This window comes from Pantherophis guttatus, chromosome 1, assembly GCF_059756535.1.
Source record: "Pantherophis guttatus breed Tessera chromosome 1, ASM5975653v1, whole genome shotgun sequence".
Lineage (NCBI taxonomy): Eukaryota > Metazoa > Chordata > Lepidosauria > Squamata > Colubridae > Pantherophis > Pantherophis guttatus.
The window spans coordinates 19,842,289-19,861,519 of record NC_142063.1 but is presented as its reverse complement, the minus strand read 5'-3'; the positions used below and the strand labels follow the sequence as shown (position 1 = coordinate 19,861,519).

General features: G+C 44.1%; 1 protein-coding gene across 2 annotated transcripts in view; it reads right to left on the bottom strand.

Moving 5' to 3' along the window:
- LOC117677475 (uncharacterized) overlaps window positions 1-19,231 on the bottom strand; it is a 49,861-nt gene that overhangs the window by 5,426 nt on the left and 25,204 nt on the right. For both annotated transcript variants that reach the window (XM_034437679.3, XM_034437676.3), the window contains exons 5-12: window positions 17,735-17,838; window positions 15,711-15,809; window positions 15,126-15,197; window positions 14,207-14,275; window positions 12,704-12,749; window positions 10,470-10,541; window positions 8,210-8,294; window positions 7,065-7,172 (exon numbers count right to left, since the gene is read on the bottom strand). In XM_034437679.3, coding sequence (XP_034293570.1) covers window positions 7,065-7,172; window positions 8,210-8,294; window positions 10,470-10,541; window positions 12,704-12,749; window positions 14,207-14,275; window positions 15,126-15,197; window positions 15,711-15,809; window positions 17,735-17,838 — 655 coding nt within the window. The remainder of the gene's footprint in view (window positions 1-7,064; window positions 7,173-8,209; window positions 8,295-10,469; window positions 10,542-12,703; window positions 12,750-14,206; window positions 14,276-15,125; window positions 15,198-15,710; window positions 15,810-17,734; window positions 17,839-19,231) is intronic.

The window sequence follows — 19,231 nt, the reverse complement described above, 5'->3', positions numbered from 1 at the left end:
AAGGGGCCGGATCTGGCCCGCGGGGCCACCCTGGAAACAGTGAAGGCAAGAGCAGCTAAAGCAAAACAGACGACTCGGGAGTAAGGCCAGGACATGATTGGCCCCTCCCATAAGGCTTAAAAGAGAAACAAAGGCACTTGGGCCTTTTGCAGGAAAGCAAAGTTGCTAACTCTGTTTCCAGTCGGCATCTCTTGTCTGTTTCTGAACTTCATGGGGCTTTACCAAGTAAGGCCTTTGGCAAGGTGTCAAAGAAGAGAAAGGTTGGTGATTATCCCGAAGGACTTCTTCCGAAGGACTTGTTTTGCAACTAACTGGGACTCAGCTGGGAATGAATGTAATTCTCAGCTGTTACAATAAAATAGGTTTTTGGGGGGGACTAATTGTGTATTGTAATGACTCAGTAAGCCAAAGTCACAACAGTAAGGAGGATGACCAGACAGAGATATGCAGGCTCTGTTGCCTAGACAAAAGGGCCCAAAAGAGTCCTGTTGTTATGTTCAGAAGTGGCTCAGATAAACAACACCCAATTCACTGAACTATAAGAGGAACAGATACGGCATCATCAGACTTTCGAGATGCTATTATTATAGCGCTACTCAATAAAAGTAGGCTTATCCATCCTGTGGAGTTGACTTCATGGTCTGGTTTATCTAGTGAGGCCAACAGATAAATATTCTCCTAAACATTTACATGTTAGCTGTCATTTGGGTATAAACTCTTTAAATCACTTGCAAAAACTCCAGCCACATAATCCTGCCACACGCACACATCCGAATTGCTCCCAAGGTTTTAGGCTGATTTAAAGCACAGAAAAGTCCATGGGATAATCCATGGGATCTAATTAACCATTCACTAATTAATGTGACTTCATTTAAGAAACATTTAAATGTACGTAACGTTTTTTGTTAGTCTGGTCCTTGATCACAAAACAGTTGTATACTTCTCGGGCATCCAAGAGAGAGGAGGCTGAAAAAAATTTGAGATAGCGACCGCAACTACACAATCAAAGGCCTCCTCCTTTTTGCATGTATCATACAAAAGCATTAGTCAGGCAGTCACAGCTGCCATCTTAACTTTTTTGAACCCCACCTACTCCCTTATGGATACATCTGATGCCCTTTTTTGACAGAATTAATGTTGTAATAGCATTGCTAAGTATTGGAGTGCAGACCCATTTCTGATGCGGCCAGAGGTGGGTTCTACTTACCTTTACTACCGGTTTGCAACGGGATAGCGCACGTGCCTTGCTTCTGTGCATGCGCAGATTGCTGATGACAACATTCGGGGCAGTGGGTGGGTCCTCCCACCGGTTTTACTACCGGTTCTTGCGAACCCGTCCGAACCGGGGGCAACCCACCAGTGGATGCGGCCCTCTAGATGTTGTTAAAAACCACTTTCCAAGAACTTAAACTGGCATCTTTAGTGCTGAGGAATGTTAAGAGTTGAAGTTTAGAATTACGCCTACATTCAGTACTGGGAAAAAGTTGAGGGCTTCAATGGGACTTACTTCTGTGTATACAAGGTAGTCCTCGACTTACAACTGGAATGGGATAACTTGCCACAGGACAAGTTGCTGTGGCCAACTTGCTATGGGACAATTCAATGAATACAAAAATTAAGTTATCGTATTTTTCGGCGTATAAGACGCACCGGACTATAAGACGCACTTATCTTTTTTGGTGAGGAAAACAAAAGAAATCTGCCTCTGCCTCCCAGCAATTTTGCCTCGTTGCAGCAAAAGCAAACAGCCTGCTTTACTTTCATTTTCGTTTTCAGCATAGCTTGATTAAAAAAAAAACTGCTCCAGCAGTTTACCTCTTTGCAGCAAGCAGCAGAGCCCTGCACAAAACAGCTGAGAGCAAAACAGCTGAGTCGGGAGGCTGATCCAATCAACTTGGGCTAATTAGGCTGTGCTGAAGCTGAAAGGAGCTGTTTCTTCTTGCTGTTTGCTGCAAGGAGGTAATTGCTGGGAGGCAGAGGCCAAAGGGTGAGGGCCAGTGGGTGGGCGGGGATACACTCAGTGTATAAGACACACCTAAATTTTCACCCCCTTTTAGGGGGGAAAAGGTGCGTCTTATACGCCGAAAAATACAGTAATTTTGATGGAACCATAACCATCAATAAAATAAAAACGTCAATCCGGAAATACCAGTTACAATAATTTTGATGAAAACGTGGTCACCAATAATAAAAGTAATTGAATTGTCCCATGGTGAGTTGGCTTGCGGCAACGTGGCCATAATAAATTGGCCATGGCCAGTTGGGTATGGCCAGTTGTCTTAGGCCCCTTACAACCACAATTGAGATCAGAGTTTCCACTGCTAAGCCAGGAGGTTGTTAAGTGAGTCATACCTGATTTTACAACCTTTTTTGTTCATTGTTGTTAATTGAATAACTGCAACTGCTAAGTGAATCTGGCTATTGATAAATCTGGATTCCCCCATTGACTTTACTTGTCAGAAGCCAGCTGGGAGGGTCACAAATGGCGATCAGATGACCCGAGGGATGCTGCCAGCTGTGGTAAATACAGGCTGGGTGCCAAGTGTCTGAAATTTAATCACACGATCCTGGGGATGCTGCCATGGTCGTTAAGTGCAAGGACCGGTCGTAACTATTTTTTTTTTATGTGTAAAAAAAGTTGTAACTTTGAACGGTTGCTAAACAAATGATTTCAAATTTAGGGTTGCCTGTAATTGCTTCAGATTTGAATTTTTGAAGTTTTTTTATTTTTATATTTAAACAAACAATACATCTTAATTGCCTCAGATTTGAAGAAGGAATTGGAGTAGGAACCCAGTGGAGAAGAAACTTTAACAAGATGGATGACTTAAGGATAAAGATTGTTCTTATGTGGCAGATGGAGGTTGTTAGAGAGAGGCATATTTCAAAATGAGAGAGGATAGTTTTGCTCTCCTGTGCCAAGTTTATGAAATACGGAGACTGTCTTCATGCCAGGCTATCTTAATCTCTCGTCACATAAACCAGAGGAGAAAACGCCTCTCTGTCAATAGTTATATAACAAGACAGAGCGAGCTGAAGGTGACAGAAACTAAGTTGAAGGTGGCTAAGAGAAGGTATTACCACCCACACCACTCATGGGGATCCGATTTCTTTAAAGGAAGAATTAAGACAGTGAATTCTTCCTTCAAGGAAATAAGAAAATTTTCCTTGAGGTAACCATTCAACAATTAGAAGAATGGATAGCAAGCAGTAGCAGCGTCTTTCTGTTAACACAAAAGAGCAATTTCAGAACGGCTTCTGGGATCGTAGACAATACAGGTAGTCCTCGACTTACAACCATTGGTTTAGTGACTGTTTGAAATTACAAGTTTTACAAAGTGACTTATGATTGTTTTTTTTTTTTTTTACACTTAGAACTCTTGCAGCATCTCCTGCGGTCATGTGATTAAAATTCAAATGCTCGGCAACTGGCATTTTTTTTATGAAGGCTTCAGTGTCACTGGTCATGTGATCACCTTTTGCGACCTTCTGACAAGCGAAGTCAATGGGGAAGGCAGATTCACCTAACAACCATGCTGCTAACTTAACAACTGCAGGGCTTCACTGAACAACTGTGGCGAGAATGGCTGTAAAATGAGGCAAAACTCACTTAACAACCGTCTCGCTTAGCAACAGGGATGTTGGGCTCAATAGTGACTGTAAGTCAAGGACTACCTGCACACACAAATTCAGACACTCAGAATCATTGAGTATATTGTTCTGTCCCCAACCCCACGCACACACACTAACAGACGTTCAGGAGTTAAAGACCAAACCAGCCGGCAAAATCCTTTTCCTTATGATAACGGAACTTGGCATCAACCTAGTGGCTGCCTGCCAAGAGTTTATTATTTACAAAGAGGAGAGATAACTTCTCCCCACTTCTGATACATCAAAGGAAAGCAGCTCAATAATTACGGAATTAATCAAGTCCAGAGATACTCCAGCAAAGTCTTAAAGCAAAAGTCCGGCAATGCAGAATGGCGTGGACGCTTTCAGCTTTGTTCGTCACAAGGTTTGACTGGCCACCACGCTCCCTTTTATATCCTGTGGGGTGTGATCCAGTGACTCAACCTAATCTTGGGCACGCCCTTTCTTCTGTTGCGCGCGCTTATCTCTGCGACGCTGGCGTGGGTCCAGCCAAGACTCATTACCCTCATCACTGTCCATCTGTGGCTGCATGGACGTGCTTGGCCCTGGCCCTATCTCTTGCCCTTCGGCGGACACCGAAGGCATTGCCAGAGAGGAGGGTCCTGGAGAGGGAGGCCTTGCCAACTCCTCCCCTTCACTCTCGGAGTCCTCTCCTGACGATGACACAGGCTCCGGTAATGGAGCCACAACATATATAAACAAACATTATCTAGGCGGGTCTTGAAGGATCTGTGTGATGACCCAGGGCAAGGCATGAAAGCCACACAGCCAAGTAAGAGTTCAAACTCCCCTTTAATGCTCCAACTTTTCCCAAATGCTCCCACGTTCATGGCAAGTCCCAGAGCAAAACGCTCACACCTACACACAGCAGCCTCTGGCTGCGAGCAGCCCAGCAAAGCAAAGGAACAGGGAAATGAATCCATGAAGCAAGGAACAAGGCACTGAGTCCACGAAGCAGAGAAGAAGCAATGAATCCACGAAGCAAGGAAGAAGGCAAGCAGTCCTGCAAACACCAGACGTCTGCAACGGCACACAAAACTCCACTAATTGAGCGTTGTTCCTGACAAATATCCCTCCCTACAGCGTCTCCTTAAATCTCGGTCCACAGTTGTGCCTTGTGAAGAGGGGCGGGGCGCTCTCCACTCAAGTCCTCAGGTCGGCCTGCGCTGTTCCCGCCTTCTCTCCACTCTCCGTGCTCGGGAAACAGGAGGGAGCGGTCCTTGCTCATCGCAAGGAGCTCCGTAGCTCCTCATTTCCACTGCTTGCCTTCTCTCAGTCATCCTGCCCCCATTTCCTCCCTGCTAACAAGCCATCCCAATTCTGAGGGGCCCTTAGCTGCCTTGTCCTGCTCCTCCCCACATTCCTCCGAAGCCAAGGATGGGAGCATGACAATCTGTTGAAGGTAATCACTGATCTGGCAGCTGTAAATTTACCAGAGGAGCACAAATGTTATTCCTGGCTTGAAACTAGAGACAATCTGGCAAATTATAAACCAGTAGATTGGACATCTACACTAGATGACGTGACATCTAGACACTAGATGTCTACACAGATAAATATCTGTGAACATTTGTAAAGGATGTTCAGCAATTAACAAGGGCCAGCATGGGTTTGTCACAAACAAGTTATGCCAGACTAAATTTATCTCCCTTTTTGAAATAGTATTAGCTTAATAGGGAGAATGCTTGATTTCAGCAAAGCATTTAACAAAGTGTCTCATGATGCTTTGATGAATAAAATGGTAAAATATAGGCTAGAGGCTCCTACTGATTCATAACTGGTTAATGACCACACCCAGAGAGTCGGTACAAATGCTTCCATATCAGATTGGAAACCAGTTAAGAAAGATGCCACAGGACTCTGTCTTAGCTTCCAACATATTTGCTAATGATCTGAATAATGGGATTAAGAGGATGATTATTTAGAGATGACACAAAACTAGGAGTGGCTGCCATTTTAGAAGGCCCAGAAAGATCTAGACGGGATTGAACCGTGGGACAAAATGAACAGGATGAAATTTAATTGGGAGAAATGTTGGAAAGTTATATTTTACGATTTATGATGAATATATTTATGAATATGATCATGATTTGTAATTTGTTGCTTGTATGTACAGTGAGAATTTATGCACCGGAGACAAATCTCTGGTGTGTCCAATCACATTTGATCAATAAAGAATTCTATTCTATTCTAAAAAGTAAAGGTCATGTAAAAGGTCAAGTAAACTAATCAAGGAGAGAAGCAACCGAGCTCTAAGGTGAAATTATCTAATCAAGGAGAGAAGCAACCTAGATGTCAACCCTGGAACCATCTTTGAGCGTCTTCGGGTTGCCACAGTGAGGCTGGATGGAGTTGTGGGAAAGGGAGGGGGGAATAGAGATAGCTGGGGGAATATGTAGCCAAAATAACATTCTTTCTTCTAGGAACCAAGGACACTCTCGCCAGCACCTGGAGGGGCATTGATGGAGGTATCCGGGATGGAGAGAAAGGCCTGATCAGGGTATATGATAGTTGTGTGTGATGGGAGGAAGAATTCTGGATTTTGAACTGGATGGGGAAAACCCGGGGAACTTCAGATTTGGGTTTTCACCAGCTGTGCCAATATGACATGAGGAACCCTGCCTTGGAGTTTTGATTTCATATGGGCTTGATTTCATATTACTTGGAACCCTGACGCTAGATTTAAGGAGATCTAAGGAGAACAGTGAGAACTATTAACCAATGGGACAACTTGCCTCCAGAAGTTGTGGGAGCTCAATCGCTGGAGTTTTTAAAGAGATAGGACAGCCATATGTCTGAAATGGTATAGAACCTATGCCACGTGTGCCACAGGTGGCACTGGAGCCGTATCGGTGGGCACGCAAACTCAACTGATTTTGGGGCCTTTTGGGCCCACTGGAAGTAGGGAAACAGGCTGTTTCCTGCCTCCGTAGGGCCTGGAAGGCCCGTTTTTTTGCTCTCCCCAGGCTCCAGAGCCTCTCTAGGAGCCTGGGGAGGGCAAAAACAGCCTTCCCCAACCCCCTGGAGGCCCTCCGGAGGTCGGAAATGGCCCGTTTGCCGACTTCCAGTCCCTTCTGGAGCCTGGGGAGAGCAAAATACGGGTCTACTGGGCCCAGCGTGCCAAAAGCAGAGGGGGGGGGGTTATGCACTCATGCGCGGGGGCGGGGCGCATAGAACGTGCACGTGCTCCCCCCGCTTTTGGCACGCAATGGCAAAAAGGTTAGCCATCACTGGTATAGGGTCTCCTGCTTGAACAGGAGGCTGGTCTAGAAGACCTCCAAGATTCCTTCCAGCTCTATTCTGATTCTGTCGCCATCATCTCTACTGACGGTCCGTAGACCAGGAAGATTGGGGAGCTGCTGCTGTATACAACATTGTCTAACCCTGTTCAAATTAAGAAACAAAAGACTCACTGATGCTGAAGGTCCAGTTCAGGCCAAGCCCCCATGGAAATCAACTGTTCTTCCAGCTGGATGATACGCAGACCAATGTAGCCCGAAGAACAAAGTAGGAGAACGACCCTACAGGAGATGCAGATAAAGCTTGTTTAAAAGTCAGCATTGAGAAAAGAAGTAACATCTGAGACAATTCCTAGTTTAGCCGTGAAAGCTGTAGTACTTTAAAGAGGTATAAGATCCAGACTTTAAAATAGGTTGAGTAACAGTGACTAAAGCAAATTGGTTTTAGCCTTTTATTTAATTATCTTCATTTTAATCACATATTCCTTTTTTAAGCTTTTTTATTATATTGTTAGCTGTCCACAGTGAGCCACAGTGATGCAGTGGTTAGAGTGCAGTACTGCGGGCTACATCTGCTGACTGCCGGCTGCCTGCAACTTGGCAGTTCAAATCTCACCAGGCTCAAGGTTGACTCAGCCTTCCATCCTTTCAAGGTGGGTAAAATGAAGACCCAAATTGTTGGGGGCAATAGGCTGACTCTGTAAACCGCTTAGAGAGGGCTGTAATGCACTGTGGTATATAAGTAAGTGCTATTGCTATTATCCAGAGTCACTGCAACAGTGAAAAGGGTGGCATAAAACAAATTTTAAAAAACTGAACCATTTTCCTTCATTCCTTTACCCCCAATTCTGATTTAAAAAAATAAAAATCGGATTGTCAGGGAATCTGTTCCTACCGTGTTTCCCCGGAAATAAGACCCTGTCTTATATTTTTTTGAACCCTGAAATAAGCACTTGGCTTTATTGCCATGCGCTCAAAAGCCCGATTGGGCTTATTATCAGGGGATGTCTTATTTTGGGGGAAACAGGGTACTGCATTCCAGAGACCAGTTGTAAACAGCAGAGAAACAGATTCCATCTAAATGTTACAAAGTGCTTCCTAGTTGTATTTATTTATTTATTTATTAAATTTAACAGTATAACAGTTCAACAGTTGAACCAATTAAGCCATAAGGCAGAGAGGAGCCTTTCTTTGCTGGATGTTCAGAAAGAGGTTAGGTAGTTTTCTATCTGAAAATTTGGATTTCTCCACCAAGAAGATGGTTGGACTAGATGGCCCCGATAGTCTTTTCAAACAGCAGGGTTTTAAGGTTGACTCACAAAAAGAGGTAGATGGTTATAACTGTGTTGAAACGGCACAGTGAAGTCCTCCGGTTGGCGACTGACTTCGTTGTCTGCCCTGCCTCTGCCAAAGGAAAGTTCATCACAGTTCATTACAAGATGGTGACAAAGATAACCAGATCCTTGTTTGCTACACAATAGGAGGATTGGGAAATTTTACTTAGTTTTGGAAGACAACAACACCCAGCAAATGGGTTGCAAAGAGCATCTCAAGGAACAGAGCTAAATACCACAAGATGAATTAATTTACCAAAGCACTTAAGTGTCAGCGTGCCAGAAAAAAACCCAACTCTAAGTAAAAACTCTGAAGCAAGCATTTTTTCAAAGTTCTGTTTACTAGAATAGGTAAACTGGCACATCTGGGAAAACCCGAATCTCCGGGTTTTCCCTCAGTAAATCAAACCCCCCAAAACCATCCCCTCACTCCTCAGTCGATCACATGCTCCAATCACCATCCGTCCCATCTCGAGACAGCACTCCGACTACTCCTTCTCCAGATGCAGGATCGGCCTGACCTTGACCAGCAGGAAGAATGCTATTATGTCTAAAGACAATCCCTCTACTAAATCCCCCCTCCTACTTTCCCACACGTGAGAAGGTGGCAGCATGGAAGCTTCCGGCCTAATATGGCTTCCAAAGCTGACAATAGGCAGTCCTCAACTAATAATCATTTGTTTAGCCGCCATTTGAAGTTACAACAGCTCTGAAAAAAGTGACTTATTTATTTATTTATGTATTCAATTTATATGCCGCCCCTCTCCAAAGACCCAGGGCGGCTCACAACACACTCAAAAAAATCACTACAAAAACACTTAAAAATTAAAAACAATTAAAACCCATTCACACCATTCATGGCCGGATAACATCAGATCGCAAAGCGAGATCAACGGCCCCAGGCCTGCCAGAAAATCCAGGTCTTCACCGCTTTTCGGAAGGCCAATAGGGTAGGGATGGTCCGGACCTCAGGAGGTAACTGGTTCCAGAGAGCTGGGGCAGCCACAGAGAAGGCCCTCCCCCGCGGGCCCGCCAGCCGGCATTGTTTAGCTGACGGGACCAAGAGGAGACCAACTCTGTGGGATCTTACCGGTTGCTGGGAGCTATGCGGTAGAAGACGGTCTCGAAGATAACCTGGCCCTGAGCCATGTAGGGCTTTATGACCAGTCCTTGCACTTACAACCATGGTTGTGTTCCCATGGTCATGCGGACAAAATTTGTGTGCTTGGCAACCAGCATGTGTTTTACAATGGTTGCAGCCTCCTGGGCCATGTGATCTTTACTTGCGACTTCCCAGCCAGTTCTGACAAAGTCAACGAGAGAAGCCAGATTCACTTAGTGACCTCATGATTCCCTTAACAATTGCACTGATTCGCGTAACTGTAACAAAAAGGTTGTAAAATCAAGCGTGGCTCCTTTAACAACCACCTTGCTTAGCAACGGAAATTCTGGTCCCAATTCTGGTCATAAGTCAAGGACTACCTGTATCTACAGAATTACTCCAGTTTGCAGATCTTCTGCTATTACTACGGTGATCTAAAGGCAGTCAGTATTTTTCCTCCATTGTTGTTATTGTTCAATTGGGGAGAAACTTGTTCACTTGATGGCAGCTGAGATCCATTTTTTACACCGCTGCATCTGCCAAGATCTGTGTCTGAAATTCTACCTTGTTTCCCCGAAAATAAGACATCCCCTGATAATAAGCCCAATCGGGCTTTTGAGCGGATGCACTAAAATAAGCCTCCCCCGAAAATGACCCCCCCAAAAAAATATTTAAACACAGAGCTCGAAATCAGGTAAGATGGCAAGAGGAACCCCATCTTCCTCCATGTGCCCCAAAATAATAAGACCTCCCCGAAAATAAGGCCAAGTGCTAATTTTGGGGGTTCAAAAAAATATAAGACAGGGTCTTATTTTTGGGGAAACATGGTATAGCAAACCACTGATTTTCAGTGGGCCAATGTTTTTGTTTTAAAATACAATCTAAAATTTGCATCTCCCATCTTTATTAGTTCCATGCAACCTGATTTACTAGAATTTCTTGTAGTAAATTTCTTTTGCCTTTGCCCCCAATTTAGCCCACCCCTATCATTTAGCCATGACTATACCCTGTGCAGCTCTTGAAGGCAGCTTTTTTTTAAAAGGAACATTCTCCCTACTTCCCAAATATTGTCCACTGTACTGAGAAATCCAGACCCGTTTTGCCCACCCACAATTCTCAAAACTGAAAGGATCGGTTACTTACTTTGCTGTTTTGTCACCTGCTGTTGCTGCTCGCAAGACGCTTCATAAGGTATCTGGATCCTGTCTTCCACGTCTGTTAAGTAAGAAACAAACCCAAGTCCCAGTCAGCACACAGCCTGACAATTGGCAATGAAAGTGGTGGGCAATTTGCGTTTTTTTAGAATCACTGATCAGCAGTAAAGGAACCAACTCTCAAGAAATTTGCCGCAGACTAGATTTGGTAGGGTAGCCATGAAAGGCTTGGAAAAGATCAATCAGATGCTATGATATGTCTACAAAGATCGCAATTATGCAGTTTTCCCTGTGATAGTCTATGGAAGCAAAAGTTGGACGCTGAAGAAGCAGAATAGAGAGTGCATTGATGCATTTGAACTTTAGTGTCTATGGCGATTCTCAGTCATCCAGGTCATGGTTATCCCAAAGGTGTTTTTTCAAAAGGCAACTGGACTTTGATTTTCCTTGAAGATGTTTCGCTTCTCATCCAAGAAGCTTCTTCAGTTCTGCCTGAATGGTGAAGGATGAAAGGATTTATATTCCTTGCAGCCATCTGGTCGTTAGCGCTCTTTCTGAGAATCATTGAGGCCACTTTGAGGTTTATCCGGGACCTCAATGTCACCTGAGTAGTGCAAATGGGGGTTCTGACCTATGTGTTCCCAACATTGGTGAAATGTAAAATTTGTTACTACCGGTTCTGTGGGTGTGACTTGTTGGAGGGGGGGTGGAGAATGTGACTGGGTGGGCGTGGCCAACTTTTTTTTTTTTTTACTTTTAAAACCATTTTTTTCTACAACCTCTTCGGCAGCTGAGTTGCCTGATCGTCAGAGGGTTTTTTTCTTTTAAAAGCCTCTGACGATCACAGCTGAGCCGCGTGATCATCAGAGGCTTTTTTTTACTTTTAAAAGCATTTTTTCAGCCGAAGAGGTTGTACAAAAGATGCTTTTAAATTTTTTTTAAAAAAGACTGTGATGATTGCGCAGTTCAGCTGGGCATGGGGGGGGCAGGGATTTTTGCTACTGGTTCTCTGAACCACCCACCGCCATAGCTACCGGATCAGGTGATCCGGTTCGGACCATTTCACCCCAGTTCCCAAACCACGAAACAGACTCCTTATCCCGACCAAAAATCCCTTTTTATTAAGTTACTGTGAATTTCTCTCATTCACACTCAGCAAAGTCTTTCAAGGGAGAATTGAAATTGAGACCTTATCATGCTTGGAGAGCTGCCAGACTGATATCTTCAAAACTTGGCAAGGAGTCTCGGAGAGTCACAAACCAATAAGGCGAACTAATTGCCTCCTGCAAACTCCACTCCCCTTTAGCTCCTCTTTTATCCCCTCTGGGAGGGGCCATTCATCATCCACCTGTGGCCTTATTCCCAAATCGACCCTTGTTCTTTAGCTGTTCCCTTCATCTGGCAACTCTGCGCATGTGCACACTGAGAACAGGCTCCATCTGTTCATCTTCCTCACTGATGTCTGACTTTGAAGGTAGCTGACAACTGTTAGATGGCCCTGGCCCCCTCTCTGCCTCTGGCACAGAGCTCTCAGCAGAGCCTTCCCCAGACTCCAGGACTGGCCTATATTCCTCCCCAACCTCCTCACTGTCCAAATTTGGTGCCAGCTCCTCTGGCCGCTGGCGGGCCACAACAATGGGTATGGAACCTTCTTGGAACTGCTGAAAGCACTGAACTTTAGTGTTGGAGAAGGCTCCTGAACATACTGTGATAACCGGGGAGGGTGGGGTGTGTGTGGAGAAACGAATGGAGCACAGAGAAAATCAATCCAGAGTTCTTGTCCAAGCGACATATGACCAAATTCAAATATCATATTTTGGGCACATTATCCTAAGACCTACTGTAAATATTTTAGCATAATATGAACTCCCAGGAGGCGATAATGCTGGGAAAGGTGGAAAGAAAAAGAAATAGAGGACAACCAGTACTAAAGTGGACGGACTTAGTTGCAGCAGAGATGGGAGCACTGTTGGGTGACCTGAAGATCAGGTTAACCAAAGATCATCACAGAGAAAATCTATATGTGTTGATGACAATTTGATGGCACAGTCAACCAATTGGATGGAGGCAGTCTTGGGTTTTGGCATGTCCAACAAAGCTACTCAGATGAGCTTTGAAAGGTGACCTGGCCTTTAGATGGAAGTACTTTGCCATTCCTTCCCATATATTTATTTATTTTGAAAACCTGGCAAAAAATAAATAAATAAAAAACTCCAAACTCACCTGTTTTCTCTGGAACGTTGTAATTTGCATCTGATTCCTTAGAGTTCTACAAAGAAAGAAGAATGAAGATTGGTTGGGGGAAGACTTTTTAGATCGTTCAGAATAATCCAGCAGCTTTTCGCTTAAAGATTGGACTGTACTAGGAATATCTAATCCTCAATTTACGATGGGTCACTTAGCAACCATTCAAAGTTACAATGAATTTCCTTGGGGATACCCCAAAGGTGCTTTTTCAAGAGGCAACTGGACTTTCTGGTTTTTCTTTGAAGACGTTTTGCTCCTCATCCAAGAAGCTTCTTCAGCTCTTTAGGGGTATTTATAACCTGATAGAGTTAGCGGAGATGGCCAAATTGACTGCTCTGATTAAAGAAAAGAACACAACTAATTTTGTTTCTACTTGGAAACCACTTTTGGACTTTGTGCTTGTGGTAGAAAAAAAATGAAACTTTGACTTTGGGTTCTGTTGATTAGATAGGTTTAATGTTATAGAAATGGCTAGTTTATATTATTATATAAAAGTAAAAAATTGAGATCTTGTTGCTACCATATTCTTTATCTTATTTAAGCATTTACCATATTTTTCGGAGTATAAGACGCTCCGGACTATAAGATGTACCTACCTTTTTTAGTGAGGAAAACAAGAAAAAGAAATCTGCCTCCCAGCAATTTTTCCTCATTGCAGCAAACAGCAAATAGCCTGCTTTACTTTCATTTTCGTTTTCAGCATAGCTTGATTAGCATAAGAAAAAAAAAATGCTCCCAACAATTTACCTCTTTGCAGCATGCAGCAGAGGCCAGCACAGCAATAGGCAATGGCAATCCCTGCAGCCTGAAACAGCTGAGAGTTGGGAGGCCTATCCAATGGACAATCAATTTGTGCTAATTAGACTGTGCTGAAGCTGAAATGGGCTGTTTCTTCTTGCTGCTTGCCGCAAGAAGGTAAGTTGCTGGGAGGCAGAGGCCAAAGGGTGAGGGCCAGTTGGTGGGCAGGGCTATATTCAATGTATAAGATGCACCTAAATTTTCACCCCCTTTTAGGGGAGAAAAAAGGTGCGTCTTATACTCCAAAAAATATGGTACTTAACAACTGCCACAAACAAGGTCATAAAATCAAGTCAGTCACATTTTGTGACCATCACGACTTAAAACCTTGATGGGCAGGCTCCATTACAGTGGTAGGTTGAGGACTACCTGTACTATAATTGAGCCAGTTTGATTGCGGGGTTATATCAAATATGAGCTGCAAGAACTGAGACAACTAGAGGGAAGCAAAGGTGTAGAAAAAAAAATCTCTGAACACTTTGCTGCCACCCCATGGCCACCTAGATTTTTGCAGCCCAGGCAAGCTTTTCAAGATAATTTGGAAGCAATGTGGCGTTTGAAAGAACGATGATTCCCCATCCCTGATTTACACAAAGTATAATGAGTCTAACCATTTATTCCCTAATAATATAAATGTGTGAAAGGGGATGTTTATATTATTTGTGACTTGAACATACATACCAAGGGTACCTTCAGGAGATGGTCTGAGTTGATGGGAGGTGCAGTTGGACTGTTATTCTGACTGCTGTCCTGGAAGCAACACAAAGAGAAAGAGGATTATTTCCTGACAGTTAGAACAATTAACCAGTGGAACAACTTGCCTCCAGAAGTTGTGAATGCTCCAACACTGGAAGTTTTTAAGAAAAGATTGGACAGCCACTTGTCTGAAGTGGCATAGGGTTTCCTGCCTAAGAAGGGGGTTGGACTAGAAGACCTCCAAGGACCCTTCCAACTCGATCCTAACGTTGTTTGTATCTTTATGATTTATATTGTTTTATTTAGTTTCCTAGTATGATTTGATTGCTTATTGAGTATCCTATGAATGTTGTATCTTATGATTCCTGAGGAATGCATTTTTTATGTACACTGAGACAGGGGTGAAATCCAGCAGGTTCGGTAGCGGACATTTTGAGCAGTGGCAGAGAACTGGCAAATAACACCTCTGGCTGGCTCCAGAGTGGGGTGGGAATGGAGATTTTGCAATATCCTTCCCCTGGAGTGGGGTGGGAATGGAGATTTTGCACTATCCTTCTCCTGCCATGCCCACCAAACCACGCCCACCAAGCCACACCACACTCACCAAGCCACACCCACAGAACCGGTAGTAAAAAAAAAATTGCACTCAGAGCTTATGCACCGAAGACAAATTCCTTGTGTGTCCAATCACACTTGGCCAATAAAGAATTCAATTCAATTCAATTCCAGTCTACTTCTGATTTTGATTCTAACATCTTGTGATGTGCAGGAAGTCAATTAAGCCACACTTGACAGCCTTGAGCCTATTGAGATTAGATGGGTGGGGATGGATGGATGGGGGAGGATTGCAAAAATAATCTGGGACAGCTATGCAGCAACATTTCCAGTCTGGAGCTTTAATTACCTCGAGATGTTTACAAACGGAGCGCAGGAGCTGGTAGGCACTTTCCCGTGACCGGATGGAGCTAAACAGAAACTGCAATAGAGAGTAGAGGACAAACAGGACGTTGCAGCACAAAGCAAATTCAGCCAGAGAGAACACACTTTGCTTCCTGAAGGGGAGGGAGGGACTATCTATTTTATGCAGCAGGCCCTGATGGAAATAGTTAGGAGAAAGAGTCCGAACTGGGATAAAACCATTTCTGGGGTCTCAGCAACTTTTAGTCCAAGACTAGACAACATTGAATTTTCTCTTCCAAAGAAGGCCTGGCCCACAACCATTGCTTAGTTTGTCTGGTCTTTAGCTTTACCATTCAGATCAGGGGTCGGTTCCATTTACCTTCGCTACCAGTTCGCAACGGGAGTACGCGTGTTGTGCTTGTTTCGCTCGCGGCGCTTCTGCACATGCACAGAGCGTCCGTGATGACATCCGGGGCGGGTGGACGGAGCTTCCCGCCGCCGTTACTACCGGTTCGCAAGATCCAGACCGAACCAATAGCAACCGACTACTGATTCAGACAAGGTAATCTTGCGACGAAGGGTCTCCTACCTTCTCTCCTTCAGTCGTACGGATGCAAATGGCATTGGGTACCAACAGGGCTGTGTTGGCTTTCTTTAGGACACTGATATTCGGCACCGGAATGATAACCTGCCGGGAGAAAATGGTGGGAAAGAGAGAGTCAGAGGCACAGATCGACTTTTCATTGTTCCTGATGAGACATTGGGGGAAATGACTATGATTGGGTTTACAGATAAACTTATTCAACTCCTCAACTTACCAGGGCAACCATTCATTTAGTGACTGTTCAACATTATAATGGCACTGAAAAAAGTGGCTTATGATCATTTTTCACACTTACGACTTCTTTGCAACATCCCCGTATGGTCATGTGATCAAAATTCAGATGCTTGGCAACTGGTTCGTATTTATGACGGTTGCAGTGTCCCTGCGTCATTTGATCCCCTTTTGCAACCTTCTGACAAGCAAAGTCAACAGGGAAGGTGATTCACTTAACAACCGGGTTACTAATTTAATAACTGTAGTGATTCACTCAACAGCTGTGGCAAGAAAAGTCATAAAACAGGGGAAATCCCATTTAACAACGGTCTTGCTTAACAACAAAAATTTGGGGCTCAGTTATACCCTTTATACGCTGCAGAAAGCCATCGTGACTAAGCAGAGAGCCTGCATAGTGGTGAAATCTAAAATTTGTTACTATTGGTTCTGTGGGTGTGGCTTGGTAGGGGGGTAATGTGGGTGTGGCCATTTTTTTTTAAAAAAATTAAAACCATTTTGTCTACAACCTCTTTGGCGAAGAGGTTGTAAAAAAATGCTTTCAAAAGGCTCTGATGATCCCAGCTGAGTTGCCTGATCAGCAGAGGCTCTTTTTCTTTTAAAAGCCTCTGCCGATCAGGCAACTCAGCTGGGATCGTCAGAGGCTTTTAAAAGTATTTTTTCTACAACCTCTGAAGAGGTTGTAGAAAAAATGTTTTTTAAAGCCTTTGATGATTCCAGCTGAGCCGTGCGATCATCAGAGGCTTTTTTTTTTACTTTTAAAAGCATTTTTTCAGCCGAAGAGGTTGTAGAAAAAATGCTTTTAAAATTTTTTAAAAAAGCCTCTGATGATTGCACACCTCAGCTGGGCATGGGGGGGGGGCAGGGATTTTTGCTACCGGTTCTCCGAACCACCCGCCTCCATCGCTACTGGATCGGGCGATCCAGTCTGAACTGGGAGCATTTCACCCCTGGCCTGCATAGTACAGAAGTGAAAGGGTTGGAGTGGTTGCTAGGATCAAATCTCTCCCTCAAGCCTGTCTGAGGCTGGATAAATCTTTAACAAGATAACTTCGCTTGCCAATAATTGGCTGGGAAGGTTGCAAATGGTAATTGTATGACCTCAGGATGCTGGAACAGTCATAAAGACAGGTAGTCCTCAACTTATGACCCTAATTGAGCCACAAATTTCTGTTGTTATAACGTAAGACGTTTATTTTGCCCCATTTTACGATTTTTCTTGCCACAGTTGTTAACTGAATCACTAAGTCAGTAACCCGGTTGTTAAGTGAATCTGGCTTCCCCGCTGACTTTTGTTAAGTGAGACATTTATTTTGCCCCATTTTACGATCTTTTTTGCCACTGCAGCAAGAATCAATGTGGTCATTAATTTAGTCACACAGTTGTTAAGTGAATCTGGCTTCCCCATTGATTTTGCTTGCCCGAAAGTTTGCAAAAGGGGATCACATGACCTCAGGACACTGCAACCATCATAAATACATGCCAGTTGCCAAGCATCCAGATTTTGATCACTTGCAAACATGGAAATGCTGCAATGGTTGTAAATCACTTTTTTCAGTGCCGTCGTAACTTTGAATGGTCACTAAATGAACTGTTGTAAGTCGAGGATTACTTGTACATGCGGGTTGCCCAGAGCCTGAATTTGGATAATAACGTGGTCAGGAGGATGCTTCGATGGTTGTAAGGGTGAGGTCTGGTTGCAAGTCACTTTTTTCAGTGCCATTGTAAATTCGAATCAAGGACTACTTAAAATTTTGAAGCAGTGCTACTATTGTTACCTTAACTTCCCGTCGAAGCACGCTGCAGTAGAAGCAGATATGATTGTTAGTGACGTAAAGGCGGCCATAATAAGGCATCTCTCGTTGCCAGGAACACGAAAATGCTGTGAAACAAGATGAGGAATTCGGGATTAATGAGGATCGCAGGCGATTCAGGAATTTAAGAAGCTGTTCTGAGCTGAGGAGGGATCTAATAGGACATTATATTCCATCAGTGTGATGACTGCTCCACTCATAAAATCCATGACACAGGCTCCATCCTGTACTCCTAACTCAAATTTCCATTCTCTTCCCTAGCTGCTTTCTTAAAAATAATTGTGTCTTCCCATGTGCTGTAATGTACAACATGTTTTACTTTTGGGACACAAACAATGAGCCAACAGAAGGAAAGGTACCATTTCCTTCAATGGGCTGGTAGCTAGGATTAAAAAAAAGATTGATTTCAAAAATCCCACATCTGGAGCGAAAGAGCAATGAGACACCTTCCATCGTTCTGACGTGAGAAGCCTATGAGAACTATTACGAGAGAATTGGCAGTGTGGTACACCTGCCACATCACTAAATTCAGGAGTGGGCTCCAAAAATTTTAGCAAGGGATTCTCTGCTCAGTTGCTGGGTGGGCGTGGCCATGGTGGGCGTGGCCTAGACGGCCTCCTGCACCACGGTGTGTGGGCAGCGTTTTTGATCTCCCTGGCCTCCGGAGATTTTCCTCGAGCCTCTGGGAGGGCGAAAACAGCCTCCCCAGGCACTGGAGGCCCTCTGGAGGCCGGAACTTCTGGTAGGCCTGTTTCTGGCCTTCCCGAACTTCCGGTAGGCCCGTTTTTCGCCCTCCCCGAGCACTCTGCACTTACCTGCATCCAAAATGGGCTGCGTGGGGGCTCCTGGGAGGGAAGGGGTGCGTGGGACCAGCCAGGAGTGGGATTTGGGGATTCTCCGAACTGCACAGAATCTTAGCTAGAGGTTCTCCCGAACCCCTGCGAACCCCCAGCAGCCCACCCCTGACTAAATTCCATCTGTTTATTTCCAAAGGCAAATACAGCATAGCATTTAGCAATGCCACTTAGACTTACAGTATATACCTCCCCATAGTGTTTACAGCACTCTCTGAGAGGTTTACAGAGTCAGCCTATTGCCCCCAACAATCTGGGCCCTCATTTTACCCACCTCAGAAGGATGGAAGGTTGAGTCAACCTTGAGCCAGTCAGGATCGAATTCCTGGGAGTGGGCAGAATTAGTCTGCAATACTTCATTCTAACCACTGTGCCACCACGGCTCATTTTTTAATCTTTTTTTTAAAAGTGTTATCTCTTTAAAACTTATAAAAGTAAAAAAAAAAACGGCTGAAAACTTATGGGAGAGCTGTGTTCTAAAGTGAGATCTCAAGCGATGCATTTTTTATAAAAAAAAGTAGTTTATACGATTTTTTTTTAGTGCCTACAAAACAGTATCCACTACCTTGTTGCAGGAAAAGATTTAATCTGGATTAATGTAAAAAAC